Below are 19420 nucleotides of genomic sequence, written 5' to 3' on the forward strand. Positions count from 1 at the left end.
CTGGTACTTTGGGCCAAGCTGCTGAGATCACAGCCTGAAATGGATTTGAATTGGTACCTCCAGATAGTTTGAAGGCTTCCCATACCCTGCCCCTGACCTTTCACTTTTGATAATTCCTTGTTTTTTTGTTTTTGTTTGTTTGTGTTTTTGTGTGTGTGTGTGGTACGTGGGCCTCTCAATGCTGTGGCCTCTCCCGTTGCGGAGCACAGGCTCCGGACGTGCAGGCTCAGCGGCCATGGCTCACGGGCCCAGCCACTCCGCGGCATGTGGGATCTTCCCGGACCTGGGCACGAACCCGCGTCCCTTGCATCGGCAGGTGGACTCTCAACCACTGCACCACCAGGGAAGCCCCCATTTCCTTGTTTGTTTATAGTGAAATTGTGATAATATTAAGATAGAAAAAACTACCTACACCTCTATTTTTTTATTTTTCTATATTTCATTCCAGCCTTTGATCCTATGCATATATATCTTTCAGTTGTTCTAATTATAGTAGGCTGCACAAACACTTTATCTTGGCCCTTTCAGGGTGATCAGTTTGCCCATGATGTCACTGGTTAAGAGCTGGGATTTGAAGCCAGGACTGGGTTGTGTAAACGGCGGTTTCCTTTCATTTGTGGAATTGGGTGGAATGGGCAGTACCTATGTGTGGCCACATGGTGGTGCCAAGAATCAGGACATAGCTGCCCCTACCTCCCTGGGCTGGAGACCAAACCCTAGACCCAAGTCAGCTGGGTAAAGATTTGGGGAGATTGCTAGGGACTCTAGAAAACTTGACTGATCTTGTGTGGATGGGCATAGCATTTGCCTCGTGGTGTGGTGTAACCCGCGTCTGTAGTCATGACACCAGTTGATGTAACTGGCTTCTAATACAGTTTTGTCGTTAGAGGTTTTTCTTTTCTTTTGCCCCATTTTGAACTTTATTTACCATGAATAACTTTGAGTTAAAAAAGGTCAGGGCTTCCCTGGTGGCGCAGTGGTTGAGAGTCCACCTGCCAATGCAGGGGACGTGGGTTCGTGCCCCGGTCCGGGAGGATCCCACATGCCGCAGAGCGGCTGGGCCCGTGAGCCATGGCCGCTGCGCCTGCGCGTCCGGAGCCTGTGCTCCGCAACGGGAGAGGCCGCAGCAGTGAGAGGCCTGCGTACCGCAAAAAAAAACAAACAAAAAAAAGGTCAGATGGCTCCATTCATTGTGTAAATCTTACAGAGTATCTTCTAAGCCCCCGTAAGACTTAATCATCTGGGAAAATGGTATCTTTAGTACCCTCTCTCTTGAGCACTGTGGCTTCTGTGGCCAGGGGCGAGTTGGATCCTGGTTTGGAGGGTTTAGCTGTATACATGCATAGTTCTAGGAGGGGAAGGCTGTCGGTATTTTCGGATGCTGAAATGAGTAAAGCTGAGGAGGATGAATGTTGAAAAAAGCCTCTTGGATTTGAAATTTGGAGGCCCTGAGCAAGGGTGGCATCCATGGGTGAGGGAGGAGGTTGTTATGAGAACTAAGATAGCTGACATTAGTGAGTGCTTACCACTTGGCAGTGCTTCACTTTACGTGGCTCTATTGGCTTAGTCCTCACAGCGCCCTAGGAGATAGGAACCTGAGCCGAGAAAGCTGAAGTCATTCGCCCAGGATAGCAGCAAGTGGAGAAGCCGGTGGTTTGGGTCATGAGGGAGTGGTCTGTCTGTGGACTGGTGTGGTGGGCTCAGAAAGCATGGCCTCAGTGACCACTTTCTCCCGTTGCTTGATGAGGACCAAGCCCACACTTTTGCAGGCCCCATTCCTTTGCTTGAAATGGCGCTGAAGGCCACGCCTCCTAGCACCACAGTCTCAGCTGCTCTGTCTCCATTTTATTGTCTTCACCGAGCCTCCTCTTCTTGCTTTTGCCTAGAGCCAGTCCCTTTGCAGTGCGATTGTCCCATGTTTATCCTTCAGTTGCATCTTTGTTTGTGCTGCACATGGATTCAGGTCACACTTAGGCAAAGGCCAAATTATTGATACAGTGTAGAGCTTGATTTGCTTATATCTTTTAAAAAAAAAAACAAAACGCAGATCATTTGATCTCTAAAAATCTGAATTCGGTAAAAATTTAATCTAGTTTTGATCCAGAAACTAAGTATAATTATTTGAAGATTGTTCTTGTCATCAGTTTCTGGGAGTTGATTTCTTTCTCAAGGAATAAACTTGTGTTCTTTTCTTCTTCTAGGACTCTATATTTTAAAGAGAGAAGAAAAAGTTAACTCCCTTAAGGACTTTTCTTAGAGAGCATCCTGGCTTCTTTTAAATGACGAAGCTAAGACACAAATGAAGACTAATTCTGCTCCGTGCTCTGCACACACCTCTCATCCTCAGCTCCAGTGCATAACTGTCTGCATCAGTCTTAATTTACTCTGTGAGATCTGGACTCCTAACTCAGAGTATTTCATCTGCTCAGATGTGCCAATTAAGTCCACCAGATAGACCATAAAAAGGCAGATAAGAAAAGTAAAACACTGAGTATCTCAATTTAGCAAATTAGACTAATCTGTAAGGAATTCTTAGCTGTCTGAAATAGAAAACTTATTGCACTACAGAAATGCAAACTATATTAAATACCCAGCTAGGTGCCTTGAGTATATTTTTAAAAAATCAAATTGTACTCACTGTGCTTCTGTTGTAGAATTTTTTCATGGATATTGCAATAAGCGGAGAATGATCCTGAGATTGAAATTTCACTCTATATTAGAAATGATTTAACTGTATGATGTGTGACTTTTCCCTCACAATCACTACAGATCTTGGTGGCTCTTACAACGTAAAAATGAAAACAGAGCAATAAGGTCAGTTGTAAATTTCAAACAGCAAAGTAAGTGACTTCCTTGAAATTTTGGAGAGGGCACGTTCATTTTATTATATAATCTTGGGCTACTAATATTTGATAATTCCCATTAATAGGTATATTTTACCTTTTTTGTAGGTTGGTGTAGGCATTTGAGTATAGGCGATACCTCCTTTTATTGCTTTTCGTTTTATCGTGCTTACAGATAACTGCACTTTCTACAAATCGAAGGTGTGTGACACCCTGCCTTAAGCAAGTCTATCATTGCCATTTTTCCAGTAGCGTTTGCTCACTTCATATCTCTGTGTCACATTTGTAATTCTCACAGTATTTCAAACATTTTCATTATTATATTCGTTATGGTGATCTGTGATCAGTGATCTTTGATGTTACTGCTATGACTCACTGAAGGCTCAGATGATGGTTAGCGTTTTTTTGGCTAACCATTTTTTAATTAAGGTATGTACATTGTTCTTTTAGATATAATGCTGTCGCACACTTAATAGACTACAGTCTAGTGTAAACATAACTTTTTTTTTTTTTTGTGGTACACGGGCCTCTCACTGTTGTGGCCTCTCCCGTTGCGGAGCACAGGCTCCGGACGTGCAGGCTCAGCGGCCATGGCTCACGGTCCTAGCCGCTCTGCGGCATGTGGGATCTTCCCGGACCGGGGCATGAACCCACGTCCCCTGCATCAGCAGGTGGACTGTCAACCACTGTGCCACCAGGGAAGCCCCAACATAACTTTTATATGTGTTGAGAAACCACAAAATTCATGTGACTAGCTTTATTGCAATATTTGCTTTGTTGCGGTGGTCTGGAACTGAACCTGTGATATCTCCAAGGTATGCCTGTATATCGGTTTGTCTGGTATTAAGTGTATCTTACATGTTTGTTCAGCCCAGATTACCTGTAGTCAAAAGAATTACTAAGCTGATTTTACTATTACTTGGAAAAGTTGGCAGGTGTCCAGTGAAGAGTGAGTTTTGACCCACTCTGCACAGTAGCGAGGTGGGGAAGGAATCATGTTATCGTACAAAAACGAAGGCCGTCTTTCCTCTCCTCAAACTTTTTTTTTTTTTTTTTTTTTTGCGGTACGCGGGCCTCTCACCGTTGTGGCCTCTCCCGTTGCGGAGCACAGGCTCAGCGGCCATGGCTCACAGGCCCAGCCGCTCCGCGCCATGTGGGATCTTCCCAGACCGGGGTGGCACGAACCCGTGTCCCCTGCATCGGCAGGCGGACTCTCAACCACTGCGCCACCAGGGAAGCCCATCTCCTCAAACTTTTAGCACTAATGTTTTTTGAAACAAATTTGAATTGAAGTTTTATAATTTGATTTGCTCTTGTGCAGTTGTTTTCTTTTTTTTTTTTGTATAGCATTTCATTTTCATTGTATAACATTTAAAGAGGTGATTATTGACCTTTTGGCTGGTGCTATGAGCAAAGGGGTGAATTTTGGAAGTTTGAAAATACTTTTTGAGAGGCAAGATTATGCAACAGTTAGGAGCACAGACTCCGGGTTAGAATCTTCACATTGGTGATCTTGAGCAGGCTGCTTTACCTGTCCCTGCCTACCTTCCTTTAATTGTGAAAAAGGGATTAAGAATAGTATCTGTCTCATAGGGTTGTAAGGATTAAATTATTTAATACATGTAAATACTTAAAACAGTGCCCAGCGCACAGTGAGCATCGCGGTAGCCATTAGTTGTTATTATTACTAGAGTTTGTTTTCTGCCTCTAAATTTAAAAAATATATACATAATATATATGTATATATAATTTCAAAACACAGCTTGTCCAGAGCTAGCCAGTGTTACTTAAGGAGGTAATATATGGCATAGGGGGTAGAAATCACAGGCCATGGTGTCAGAATGCCAGTCTCCCCTAATAACTATGAGGTCTTGTATATCTCCCCATTTGTATATGGGGATCTTAGCAGTACCTTCTTCAAGGGTGATAGGAGGATTACAAAAGGAGGATTACTAATACATCTCAGATATTTGGCAAATGTCAGACAATCAACAAATATTAGCTACTCTTGTTACTTGCATGCCCACTAGGTAGAACATTTACTACAAAGATTCCATCAAGCCAGTAAGAGGGTCTGTGAGAATGATGAGGAAGAGCTTATATAAATATTGATATGTATGAAGGCGTGATGCTCTTCCAAGGTAAAAAGCACTTGAACAATTGTATGTAATATGCATAGACAACTCATTAGCTGTTATAAACTTAGTGTTGTTTGATGTTAGGCTTTTCTTACCTCTAATACATTTTTTATTAGTATGATTAAGGTCCACTTAGTGATAAAATATCTATATGACTATAAGTACATTATCAGTAATTGTTTGGGGAGAAATAAAAAATTATTTCTCCTTTGAACAAACCAGGGGTCACTAGACATCTGCCCAGGGGGCATTCTTCCAACCTCACAGCCTGCTTATTGGTTCTGAGTGTGGATAGGTCAGGATTACACTTTGGTTCCTCACAATTTTCTCTGTTCTGAGGTCAGTGTTCCAGATGCTTCTCTTGTGCCTTATAAGGCTTAGTTTCCACACTCCTTGCTGTACTAGGTGTAGGACATTGTGCCTAGAGTGACCATGATAATCTTGATCTTGGCTGATAGAACAGGTGCGGTAGCATGATGGCCTTCTAGACTTGGGGGCTGCACTTAACTCCTGCCTGCCCAAGATTGCGATTCCAAGTGTTTTGACACTTGTTACTCTTTATTCACGTTTAACCTACAGTTAACTAAAATTTCTCAATTTTACTTTTTTTGTGTAATCTCCTGCCCTTAATTATAAGATAGTATCTGACATGTATGTAGTATTAAAAAATAGTTTCTAAAGGGTATAGTATACATAGTATCTCATTTAGTCCTATAAGGACCTATTATTTGGCTCACTGTGGTCGAGGAGACAAATACAGTGGTGTTAAATGATGTTTCTAAAGTTCGGACCTCCCCTTACTAGTTATGGACCTGCATCTGGTTTTCCCTTCTCAGTGGGTATCTTAAATCTGTGTTTTTTGCTGGGTTCTGCTCTAATGGCCGCCCCTGGAGTCTGAGGGACTATAGGAGTTAGAAAACCTCCCAGTGAATAACACTCACCTCATTTTATTTGGTTGCAGCTGTGACTATTATATGTATGGATTAAAGAAAAAGATGAAAGTGGGAACACTAGAAACATTATTTCCTTTCTAGTAATGTAAATATAGGGCTAGTTGAACTTCTTTGTTCCTCTGCTAGAAGATCAAGTCTTTCATAAAAAGTTGAACCTTTTACTCAGCCTTTCCCACCTGGTCCTAGGGAGGCTTGGACCCAAACTCAGGACTCCTGATTTCTTCCAATCAGCTGGTGTGCAAAAACCAGTCTTGTTGCAAAGTGAATCCCCTGGGAACCCCCCAAAAACAGACATCAGGGCTTGAAAATAACTTACAAAATTTTTGTCATTCAACATAGTGAGCTTAACCTCCTCTCCTTTTTTTTCCTCCTTATAAAATTCTAAATTAAACACCTGGCTTTGCAGTCACCCTTTGCCAGGCCTCATTCTTTGCAGTGGGCCCAGCCACGTTTAGGCAGTGGCTACAGCTCTGAGTAGTACTTTAAAGTCACGTATGTAGAAGGGGTAGGAATGCAGCAGGAGGCAGGCCCTAAAGGAGGTAGAACGGGACGTTTCTTGAACCCATTTCTGAGGGACCCACTTTGACCGTTTTCAAGCCATGCTTCTCTACCCCTGGTGTCTTCCTCATCCCTAGCCCAATTCAGAACCTCATTCATTCATTCCCTGAGCATTTATTGAGCATCTTGTGAGGTGGGCATTATACTAGTCTCTAAAGATACAAAAATGACTGAGACAGTCTCCCCCAGTCTAATGGGGGAGACAGATACGGATTTCAAAAGATGCTAACACTCTGGTAGGTGCTAGCGTTCTAGTGGAGACGTCAGGTGTGCCCAGGTGCCACGGTGTTGGGAAGGCACCTACTTGGAGGATGCGACGCCTAACTGGCCGGTCAGGGACGGCTTCTTCCAGAGGTGCTACTCGGGCAGAGCTCTGAAGGGTACACAGGTGTGTGGGGGAGAGAGGTTGGGGACAGTACGGGGCATGCACATGCACAGAGAGGAGGCTCTGAATTTCAGCAGTGGCAGCTAGCTGTGTTTTTCTGCCCTGGCATTTTTGAACATCCTTGAAATGCTGGAGATTCTCCTTCGAAAATAAATTAACTTCTCAGGTGTATTCTAAGGGTTCCATCGACAAGGCGTGCCAGTAGGTTACAACTGAAGGACGTATGTTTCTGGTGCAGTTCAGCTGACTGCAGCGTTGCTAGCAGTTTGGCCCTGGGTCCACGTTGCTTCTGACAGATCATTATCGCAGTATCAGCCCCAGGTCCCACAGCCTGGGCTGATTTCTCATTCCTGCGTGAGTGTGGCGAAGCCAAGGAGCATTTGCCCTGCCTGCATCTGATTGGAATTGTAAGTTTATGTTTATTACTGGGTTCTCCTCTGAGCAGCTGCCAGTGGAGTCGGCAGCGGGCTGACTACGGCAGTCGTGTGGGGAGTTGGAAACCCTGCCAGAGAACACCAGGCCCACTTGGTTTTATGTGGCTGCAGCTGTGACTCTTACATGTGTGGCTCTTTTAAAACGAGAGGAAGGAAAACATGAAAAAGTTATTTCTTTTCCAAAAATGTAAATATTGGACTATTTACCCCCCGGCCCCCGCTTTTAAAATCTGTTATCTAGCTTATTTGTCAAAAGAACAGAATTTAGACATTTCGAGGCCATTTCAGAGTTTTAAGATTTCAGATCACTGGGGTCCAGATCTTAATTTTGACCTGCCCCCGACCAGTTTTAGGTCATTCTGTAGCTATCTTTTTGTTACTGTTGCATTAAACGTGGCCATACTTCATGACAATTTACTGTTTACAAATCTGTTATAGAACTTTTGGTACTTCTTGTCGACCAGCACTTGGTGCTGCCCTGCTTCAGCGTGCGCAGGTTAGACGGCGAGGTCTCTTGGCTGTAAACCACATGAGGAATTACTGCTTTATATACCAGGAGAATCTCTTAGCCTGAGCCACACATGCATGTGGTTTTATAACCCTGGTACTCTCTGTCTTTAATATGTGTATATGATTCTACTGGGGCGATTTGTCTTTACAATGATACAAATACTTAAAGGCAATAATGATTTTTTCCCCACCACCTTTAGTCATCTGTTAGCCAAACTGAATAAACATTTGTCTCTTTTCATCTTTCTTTACAAAGCTGTAGTGGCTTATGTGGTTTCCTAGGTGCTGTGTGTTCTGTGGCGACATGATGCCTGTATGTTTTAGAAGGGAGGGAGGAGGAGGAAGCTGAAAATCTGTTGAAACGGAGTGATGTGGTGGGAAATTTAACAGCCACAAAGACTAACTGGCCTACGTCTAAGGCAATAGCTATCATTTATCAATGAAGGGTAATGTGTGGTACTCTTGTATGTAAGATATTTCACGACCTCATTGTGTCAAAGTTGTTAAGCCAGGATCTTCTGTTTTCTTTTTCTTCCTGTACAATTATTTTTGAGTAGTTGCGCAATGAAGTATTCTTAAGTGGCTGTGATAGGTTTTGTGATTTTTCCACAAAATTTGTATTATCCACATATTCGCTAAAAACAATTATCTTTTAATATGCAGGTGTTCGGTTCTGAGCTCTGATGGTAAGAATGTGGGTACTGAGGACTGTCTCATTATCTGAAATTGCCTGCTTGCTAAACTTCAGATAGTGAGAAGCGGGAATTCAGATGTATACATTAGGAAAACGTTTATACATCATTTTGGTTTCTAAGTTCCAATGGTAAGGGTTACCTTTATACCAGGGTTTCTCAACTTTGACACTACTGATGTCTGAGACCAGGTACCATTTTGTTGTGGAGGACTGTCTTGGACGTTGTAGGTTGTTTAGCAGCATCCTGGCCTCTACCTGCTAGATGCTAGTAGTGTTTCTCCCCTCCCCCCAGCAGTTGTAACAACCGGTTATGTCTGCAGACGTTGTCACGTTACCCTAGGGTGAGGGTGAGGGGGTTGCCCTCGGAGGATGGCCAGATTGTCCCCTGTTGAGAACCACTGCACTTACCTAAATTTGTAGATAATGTGGAACTCAGAAGAGTAGCAGAGACTATTATAGCCACTTAGAGGTATTTCATTTCATCAATTGCATGGTGATTTTAAGGAAGAAAAATACAAATAAAAGGGAGAAAGAGATCACCTTTAGAAGTTAAGCACAAAAAGGCCATTAAATTTTTCCCATAAAAAGACTGTCACATATTAAACCTTATGGTTATGTGACAGCTATTTCCTTAGACTTGGCCATATACTGTCTCTTTCGTTGGCTGTTCTCTGGAAGTCACCAGCACTGCTTATTTATAGGTTCTCTTAGTGCCCTGCGAAGCAGTTTCAAGTCACCAACCAATTCTTCCTTACTGATCCTCAGCTAGCCCTTCCTTTCCTTACTCCGAAGAGCTGAAATTTTCAACAAGACCAGAATTTATCAGAGGACGTGCTTTAAAGGTCCTCCAGCATCTAGTGCACGGGGTTGTGTTTGGCCTCTGTGCTGATTTGGTAGTTGGTGCTGGAAAACATACCATTCCTCCAACTGGACAGGGTGTGTGGTATTATCCTTCCATGTTCTCCTTTACCTTCCCTCACACTTTCTCTATTACTCCTGCATAGTCAGTGGCAGAGAAATGCCTTCTTATTGTGTTGCTGTTCTCACTCCCTTCCTGTGAGCTTTTTACTTGGAAGGCATTTATCTGTGTTATTGTTTTATTTCATTTCCACCATTTTGTGAAATTCAAAGTGTCAGTTGCACGCATACTGAAAAAAGCCATCCTTTTATTATGGAAGTGACTAGAATATGAGGCTGTTGACGTTTTTTTTCCACTTGTGACCCCAGTGTCCATTATAGTTATATAGGTGCAAAATTAGTCTGGCTAAATGGCTGCACCTTCCCAACAGCCTTGCTGTATTGCTAATACTTTCAGATCTTTAGACGTTTCTTTTGTTATGCATACATGGCGTCACCCTTCTGAAATATAAATGTTCATCTTATTTCGCATCTGAAAAGCATCATATAACTAAATTTATAACTTAGGTTTTATTTCGTGGACGCATTTTTTTCTCAGTGGTGTAATTATCAGTACTTTATATTGTTGATGCCTCCCCTTAATTAAGTAATCAGTATGTGAATCTGATATATAGTAATTTTGACCAAAAATTTGCTTTACGTTCAAGATGTGCTGTTTTATGCTATGACCATCGTGTCTTTAGCACAGAAATAGTAATTATAAACAATATTTATTTTTTCTTACGTTGTCATTTTGGAGCTATGACGTTTAGTATCTATAAATTTAGTTACATTGAAATTTTCACTGACTCTTTTCTAGAATTAGGTTCATATATCTTAGGAACTAGCAGAGAAATTTTCCCTTTAGGGTATGCCAGGAGAGGAGCAAGTAGTTTTGATAATGAAATGAGACCTTACAGGAATATTTCTAGAGCAGCTATAATAATTCAAATGAGAATTGAATTGAGGAGGAAGGAAAAGAGAATCAGTTGGTTTTTTTTTTTTTCCTTTGAATATCAGTGGTCTGGGTAATGATGGCAGCAGAAAGCTAAAAGACTGTTCAATTTTGTCTGTTTTTTCCTGTGTATTACTTAGAACTATTTTAACCTGGTTTGGAACCAAAATAATGGAAATGTGGTTTTTGTTTTCACGGTAGGAGATGGAATAAACTGAGACTGCAGGACAAAGAGAAGAGTCTGAGGCTTGAAGATGATTCTGAGGAAAGTGACGCCGAATTTGACGAAGGTTTTAAAGTGCCGGGTTTTCTGTTCAAAAAGCTTTTTAAGTATGTGCCATGTGTTCCTTCCTTTCCATCTGTCATCAAGCCGTTGTGTACAGATTAATATTTTAGGAACTACATAGTACTTACCTGTGGGCCCTTAAGGTACTTGAGACACAGATACTGTCAACTGAAATTCTAGCCACGTGCTATTCACTAAAATTAGACGGTAATAAATTGACTAAAGTGCGCATCGGGTATGTTTATAAACTGATGAATCTATGTGGACCTGTCTCAGCAGACTAAAAGCTACACATTTAAAAGCTATCTACATCGAGTTCTTCTCTTGTTGCTGTTCTTAGCAATTTTAAGGGGCCAAACCTCTAACTTCTAAATCAGATTAAGAAGACTTGCTTATTAAAATCAATATTGGAGAGGTTTTTACTTCTATATTGAAATAAAAAACTGTGTAGAGATGATTTTTCTGAGTGTCCTATACTGTACCTAAGGGTATAATACTTTTGAGCTGACCAAATGTGTATCTAAATATTTCCTGTAGATGTTATTCTGATATCAAAAGAGAAGATATAGGCAAACACCTTCAGGGTTGCGTTGCTATTTGAAACTGACTATGTTTCATATGTCAAGTGGCCCAGGGTTGCATATAACCGGATGCCCTGTGATAGATGCGTGCCTGTAGCCTACAAGGTCCAGGCGAGTCTCCGTGATGAATGTAAATACTGAGCCACGTTTTCAATCTCAGTCCTCCTGGGATTTACTAAACAAGGTGCTTTAGGAAGGCTTCCTCGATGCATATAGGAAGTTAAAGCATTAAATAGCTTCTTTCTGTCTCTTGTACCATCACTTGGTAGTTGGGTGCAGGATATAAACTTCTTTCTTTGAGATGGTTATGTTTAATCTCCTTCATAGATTCAGCTGTCAGCCGTGCCCTAAACTTGTGCAAGATGTCTACTTAAAAAGAGCATGCTTTTTATATTTCCTCTCAAAGAGCTTTTATTATAGTTTTAATTTTTCTCCAGGGTTGGAGGGGACAAAGGGAGTGGTTATTTTATCCCACTAAACATAATAGGAAAGCTGAATCCTAAATATGTGAACTGTCTTGGTTGGGTTGCTGTACTGGACAGAAGAACTGTAAAGAAGTTCAAACCTGAATCTCTAGTAATTTTCGTAGATGTTTTATAGCCTGGGGAGGTGGCTACTGTGTTTATTGCTTCTCCCAAATGAAAATTTAACTATGGAAAGGTACATAAAGATAATATTTATTGGCAACTCTTTTCATCTTCTCTAAAGTGATTACTTATTAAGAAACACGCCAAATAGTATCGGTGTTAAACTAGCAAAAGGAATACCCAGATTATAGATTAAATTGGTTTAACAAAGACAGGATACTTCTACATGAGTATTAAGTGATTTGGCAAATATCCTCAAGAATCAAGTTGAACGTGCATTTTTGTATAAATGTGGTATTTTCTAGCAAAGGAGTTTCACAGTTAACAGAACCAAACTTGGCTTACTAGGAGTATACAGGATTTAGTGTATTGACGGTTAACCCTATTGTAGTTAACGTAAATGCACGGTTTTTAAAAAAAAATTTGTCTTAATTGCACATTCCTGGAAAGTATGTTGTTTTCATTTTTCATCTCTCAAAAACAGGATTTTAAATAGTTCATAAATGTTATGAAACTTCTGTTTCTTTTATTCTGCTACATGAAAAAAAAGTAATAGGATTGGTAGAGTCTCCATTTTTCTTTCATGAGTAAGTTTTAGCCAGGCCAATTTCATTTTAAGCTGTAGATCTATTTTTACTGTACTTACCGCACTCTGTGGAATTAAATTAACAGGGTATATTTGTACGCAAGGGCGTCAGCAGGTACAGTTATCTATTTAAGTGCTGTTTTCTGCAAGATCATGGTTAACTTTTAAAATTCTGTTTTGAAAGTTTGCCCGGAAAATGTATCTGGCTGTGTGATTTAGCAATCAGATGACAAAATTCAGTCTTTCAACTTTACTTTTAGCCACACTAGTAAATGCAATCTTGGGTTAATGTGACAATGCCAAGGTACACCAATTATCTGTGGTTATTTTGTGATGCTTCAGTTTCACGGGGGAAGCAGAGTACAGAAATTTCTTTACTCTTACACAGTAGTTTGTAAAAATCTTTTAACTCTCCCTAAAGAGTAATTTTTATGTCTTCGAAGGTTCTGAAAACTGAATTCCGTAGCCTGCTTTCATTTAAAGTATGTAATTGTTTTACGGTGTTCATTATTAGGAAATTAAAGCAACAGAGCCTGAGTCAGTTAGTGACACTGCTGGAACCAGAACCCAGACCCCCTAACTCCTCATGCAGTGATACATGCCTACCAATCAGTGTGCTCGTGCAGCCTGAGGGCCTTCGTGGAAAGAAAGAGCCGCTCTTCACCATCTTTATGCAACGTCCCCAGCTGTGGTTGGGCATTTCCATGTAGGGATGTGACTTACAGGGCTGCCTGGTAGATACTTTTCCTGAAGTCATTTCTTTAGTGTTGTTCATCGTCTTGTGTGAACGCCCTTGGAAATTACATCTGTAGATGAGGAAACGTCTAGCACAGTGTCTCTGCCTCTCGTGGGTCACCTAGAATGCAGATGTCCTAACTCCCTCTGGGATACCATGCTGGTCACCAGTTTTTATTCCTTTCGTGATTTCTCGATTGTCCCTCTCTTGATTCCTTAAGTTGATTGGCCCCAAACAGAGAGAGGGGTTGGACCTGTGTTGGGTGGAGGCAGTGTTGTATAGTGGGAAAACACTGGAATGGCCACTGGGAGATTTTGGCCCCTACTCTGCCCGGAGGAGCTGGTCCCATAATTGTTCTGTACCTCAGTAAAAGGAGGCTGATTGACTGGAATTTAGTGATTCTGAACGTACATCAGTTTTTGGGGGGAGCTTTTTGGACTACATCTTTTTCCATAGCTGAGATTAGTCCAATGTAAGTAGTTCATGACCAACTTTTATTTTTAGATCAGGATTTTTCATTCTCAGCACAACTGACATTTTGGGCTGAATAATTCTTTGTTGTCGGGACTATTCTGTGCATTGTAGGATGTTTAGCAGCATCTCTGGCCTCTACCCACTAGATTACATTTGCACTTTCCCAGTTGTAACAACCAAAACTGTCTCTAGGTATTGTCCAGTGTCCCCTAGGGAACAAAATACCCTCTTTACCCCCCATTTACCCCCATACCTGGTTGAGAACTGCTGGTCAAGATTATCTCCAAAGTGGAATCGCTTTGGAATCAGAGGTTCTGGATTTCAGTTCTGACTTGCTCATTTTTTTTTCTAGCAGTGTGACCTTTAGCAAGTTACTTAACCTCTCTGTGCCTTCATTTCCTAACTATAAAATGGGCTGATCCTCTTTGTGTGGGCTGGTTGTGAGGTTGTATCCAAACCTCACCTGGCCAGGTGCCTCCCCAGCAGTAGGCCCCTTAAATGGTTGGTAGCTTTTATTTTCTGATTATATACCACGTGTTAAATAGAATTTGTCCTTCATCCCAAATTAAATGATCTTTTATCCATAGTAGACTTCACTGTGTTTGGATTTTAAATCCTCTCGTCCACGGTACATATTGAGTGTGTATATTATAATTAGCAAACTTAAGCAGCAAAATACTCATTCAAAGTTTTCCTTATATGATAGATAATAATGGCAACAGCTAGCGTCAAACTTTTGGAATTGATTTACAGAATACTGGGGGAAAGTTAATTATGACATACTTACTAGGAGAAGAGTAAATAAAACTAGTTTAACAAGGACTGAAATCCACAATGAGATTTTAGGTACACATATCACATACCAAAGAGTAAAAAACATTTGGGCAGTAAAACAGCAACAAAACCACCTCCTTTTAAGGTGGGTAGCTCACTAGCCTTGGTATGTTCTTTCAAAAAAAAAAAAATTCTTTAGCTTTCTTTTTTTTTTTTTTTTTGCAGTACGCGGACCTCTCACTGTTATGGCCTCTCCCATTGCGGAGCACAGGCTCCGGACGCGCAGGCTCAGTGGCCATGGCTCACGGGCCCAGCCGCTCCGCGGCATGTGGGATCTTCCCAGACCAGGGCATGAACCCGTGTTCCCTGCATTGGCAGGCGGACTGTCAACCACTGCGCCACCAGGGAAGCCCATCATTGTCTTTTAAGTGTTTTTTGCTCTAGATTTTTTTATGTGGCATATAATTTTCATACCATTCCATAGTGTTAAATCTTTCACTCTCAAAAATGCTTTTTGCATTATTATTCCCTTTTTAACTTCATTTTTAGATTATTGAATTAGACATACCATTGATGGAGAAGGGCAAATACCAACTCTTTTTTTGTTTTTAGAGGGGAATATATTATTGCTCTTTGACCTGCACTCCTTATTTAAGATTTTAATAGCTCTGACCTTTTTGTATCTATGATAAAGTCCCTGAATCAAGTTCTACTTTAAAATATTAAAAGACCTTTTGTATTGTTGAGCCTTTAAACTGTTGGTTTTTTTTTTTGCATCTGCTAGTAATATGACAGAATCATATGTACTAATTTTGTGAGCAGCCCTGTTATTCATACTTGTTTATGGCCTTAAAATTTAATTTAATTTTTCCTATAAAAAGATAATATGATTACCAAGTGACTTTTCAACAGTGTATAGTGTAAATTGTAGTGTTCTCTGTCCTACTTTTTGAAGCTGTTCAGACGGAAAAAGTAAATGTTAATGCATCTTTTCATGGAAAAATTATTGGAACTTTGTATAACTAAAAATATTTGCAGTTTTTTCCAGAAGGATATTGAATAAAAGGTAATAAGTTTATGCTTGTTTACCAAGCTATTTCTAATGTTGAAAAAGAAATGAAATAGTCCCTAATTACCCTATCTATCAGTTTAATTAGAAATGTGTTAATGTTCTGTAAAGAAAAATTTGTGATTTTTATGCCTAGGTAATCAAAAATGTATGACCTTATAAATATAATACTCATGTAAAACACACATCCGGCGTGTTTCTCTGACTGGTACTAGAACCTCGCTAAATGATTAATTCATGAGTACTTTCTGTTATGATCTGTATTATCCACTGTTTGCCATTTTCTTTTTCTTGTTGGTGTTTGTTGTTGTAGGTACCAGCAGACAGGTGTTAGGTGGCTGTGGGAATTGCACTGCCAGCAGGCAGGAGGAATTCTGGGAGACGAAATGGGATTGGGCAAGACCATCCAGATAATTGCCTTCTTGGCAGGTCTGAGCTACAGCAAGATCAGGACTCGTGGTTCAAATTACAGGCAAGTGCTCCTCTGCAGACTGTCAGTCTGTGGAGCTCGATTAATATTTCATCAGATGTATTGCTGTGGAGGAGGGTCTTGTGAATTATTGATGACATTTCAATTACAATATTCCTTTAATTCTTTTAGTGGGGGACATCAAAGGAAAATTTTTACGAGACAATGGAGCTGTAGGGCAGGAGAAATTAAACATGTAACACTTTTAATGAATTCCAGGCATTGATGCTTCATTTTGCAGATGAGCCCCGCTAGGTATTTTGGGTCAATACAGTGTCTAAGGTTAGCTTCTACAAATGGATTGTTTACAAACTCAGTTATGTTAATATCAGTAGTTTACACAATATGGAATTTTAAATTAGACATAATACCTTTAGTTCCACTTATTAAATTTTACATTAAAATATTTGTTCTGGCAGGAGACCGGGTGAGCATTACAGTAAGTACAAGGTCTATTCATGGGGAAAGTTGAAGCTTTGGAGAATTTCCTTTATAATCATTTACGCGTGATAGCTTTTATAGATAGTGCTTTTTCTTTTTCGAATGAAGCTACGTATTTGTCTGCTCACTATGCTTTCTACTTCCTCTCCTAGTCTTTAATAACTTTATATAAATTCTAAAGCCAAAGCCTAAGTGACTGTAAAATGATACAAAAATATTTTTAGGTTGTAATCTTTATTCTCTTTAGGAATTTAAATAAACTATTAAAACTTTAATATTCTGAAAGAAGAAGCATTTAAACTACATTTATTCTGTGTGGAAGGACTGAAATAGTTTATCTTGAAATCCAGTGAGCTTTTCCGTATTTAAGCTGTAAATTGACTTTTTATGTCAATCAGTATTGGTAAAAATAATGCTAGGTAAATTATGTGGGATCTTTAATCTTGAGCCCAGGTGATCGAAGATGTCCTTGGATTCCAGCAGGCTGACCTAATGAGTACCAGCAAGATACTTACCAGGTGCTTGTGTCCCGGAAACCTCAGGCACTCACAAGATGTGGTTCAGCGATCCCTTTAAAAGAGTGTCAGTGTGCCTGAAGGCAGCAACAGCAGAGTTACTGCCCCACACGCTGGTTCACTGTCAGAGAAGTGTTTGTGAGAGAGCCAGATACGAACCATAAACTATTGAGTAAAGAACTTGTTTTTAAATCTTCAAAGTCTATTGCTTTGCTTTTATTCCTTACTCTTTTCATTAATTTAGCAGATCCACACTTACCAGGAGCAGTTCTGAAGCTTTAGAAAATTTTAGAAATACTTATTTAGCTGTAGGAAGGGAAAAATGTATTTGGAGATTTTTAAATACGAAATGTTCCATTGTTATTACAAGGAAGTTGTGTTGAAGCAGAGTTTTTTCTTCAGATACTGGAATTCTATTACATTTCATGTGAAAACATTCCATCCCAGTGGAAGAGTCAGAGTTGAAAATGGGCATTTAGGGTTTCCTTATCTATGTATGTCATTAGTTCACCATTTAAAAAATGCTTTCTCTGTTCTAAATAAGCTCTTTGGTCGGCTTGGCTCTGCACCTCTTGTTTTTTTTGTTTTGTTTTGGTTTTGTTTCTGTTAACTAGAATGCCCTAAGCTGCCCTAGTTTCTAAGACTGTCTTTCTTTCCTTAAATGATTTCTGGGATTTTCTTATCTCCCATCTCTTTTCTTCCCTTCCTGTTACCATGAAACTTGTGTGGAGTCTAATATGCTGGGCCTAGGAAACCTAAAGTCATCCCTGCAGTGTAGTTTTGGTCAAAAAATTAAAACGTGCTCTCTCGAGTGATGACAATCCTGCTAGGAGTGAAGTGAGGGCTAATAATGAACAGCAGCTGTAATCAATTAACTATCAATGCGCATCTCCTCTTTTCCATAATGAAAGAGTGTGGCATGTTGGATTATAGCCCAGATCGTCCTTATTAGAATAGTATTGGTAGAAGTGGCTTCTCAGAATGCAGTTACGTATCAGCTAAACAACCGAGCTCTTTATGAATAGTGGTGTACGGAGGAGCTTGGTCCCTTCCACGTGCACGTGCCAGAGCCAATTGTATGACATTTTTCTCACAATTTTGTAATATGTCCTCCTCTGAAACTAGATGAACTTGGAGTTCTCCTCTGTGTTTACGTCCTAAAGAAAAATAGCCAGATGCATAGTCAAACGAAGTTCTGCATGAGCCAGCATTGCTTCATGGACTATGTACGTTTCCTCCGAACTCTTGCAAGCTGTAGATTTTGGGGCCCTAATTTGAGATGGTCTTAGTGTTGTAATTTTAAGGTCAACGATCCCTGAAACCATGGAAGTCTCTGGGATACCAGGAAGGAATTTCCTGGTAAAAGAAGTTTTTAATTTTTGTTTCTTTAATGTGTTTTATATGTGTGTTTTTAAAAGAGAGGGAAAAGCATATTTACATTTACATGTGGTTAATAAACATCTATACTAGTTGCTGTGTTCCCAGTTCATATTGTATACACTACCTTCTTTTCACTTTGCCATTCATATTATAATGATAGGCCCCCTGAATTTTGTGATGGAGAGGAAATAAATTATTTACCTTTCAAACTTCAGTTAATACTCTGAAGTCTTGGATATCATTTAGGAAATTCCTAGTTACACATAAATGGCCTGAAAAAGGTAATAAACTTTCAAAGGTAAATGTTTTTACTTGGTAATTCCTGGTAAATTCAAGGCTACGAATGGCAGATTTCCATCCTGCAGGTTGAAATATTTGACCATGGAGCCATTGGCTTGTCGTAAACTCATTAGGTAGTCAGTGATACTCAGAGATGAAAAGAATTGTAGCCAGTTTGGTAATTGATGCTAATCACTCTAGTACATTTAGCCATTTCTTACACTCATCTCACGGGATTGAGGGTTGGGGAAGGGTGGTGCAGTTGAAGTGACTGTTAATGGGTTTGATTGCCCCTTCTGTGGTTCAGGGACGATCTAGGTCTGCTCCTAGATTCCCACTCTGTGTGAAAACCTCTGTAATCTTCTAATAGAGTGGCAGAAATTGAAGGGCATAATAATGCCAGTTAGATGTTCAGCCAGAATAAAATATTGGCCTTAAATGACATTGTGGCAGTTGGCAGAGAGTGTGTTATAAAAAGAGCACAAATACTATATAACCTCCAAAAGCATATGTACCTATTTATGTTTATTTGAAAGTGAATTTGTTTTTAAATATTTTAGATAGGTTTTGATTGGTTGTTTCCTAATCCCTGCTAAGTGCATATTGATGATAACTTTCTTTAATTCCCCTTGGAGGATATAAAGAAGTTGGTGCATTTAATCCTTTTAGAAAGGAATATTGTCAAGGAAGGGGCCAGGGCAGAGTCATGCTCTCCCCGGGGAGTTTGAAGGGGCTCTTGCATGGGCCCTGCCCTTGGGGAGGAGCAGAGCATGGCTTGGGAATTCTTCAGGAAGTGTCAGCACCTGGCTTCTTGCAATCTGAGCCCATGCTGTGGAGCAGAGGGGGCAGGGGCAGTGACTGTAGCTGGAGGTTGGG

The 19420-nt window shown here is 40.3% G+C and overlaps 1 protein-coding gene across 1 annotated transcript in view; it reads left to right on the plus strand.

Annotated features, from left to right (window-relative positions):
* The window catches only part of ERCC6 (ERCC excision repair 6, chromatin remodeling factor), a 66148-nt gene that overhangs the window by 15109 nt on the left and 31619 nt on the right, over positions 1 to 19420 (plus strand). Inside the window, exons 5-6 of the mRNA XM_065894468.1 lie at positions 10569 to 10697; positions 15774 to 15932. Of these exons, the coding sequence (XP_065750540.1) occupies positions 10569 to 10697; positions 15774 to 15932 (288 nt within the window). The remainder of the gene's footprint in view (positions 1 to 10568; positions 10698 to 15773; positions 15933 to 19420) is intronic.

Source organism: Phocoena phocoena, chromosome 16, assembly GCF_963924675.1.
Source record: "Phocoena phocoena chromosome 16, mPhoPho1.1, whole genome shotgun sequence".
Classification (NCBI taxonomy): Eukaryota; Metazoa; Chordata; class Mammalia; order Artiodactyla; family Phocoenidae; genus Phocoena; species Phocoena phocoena.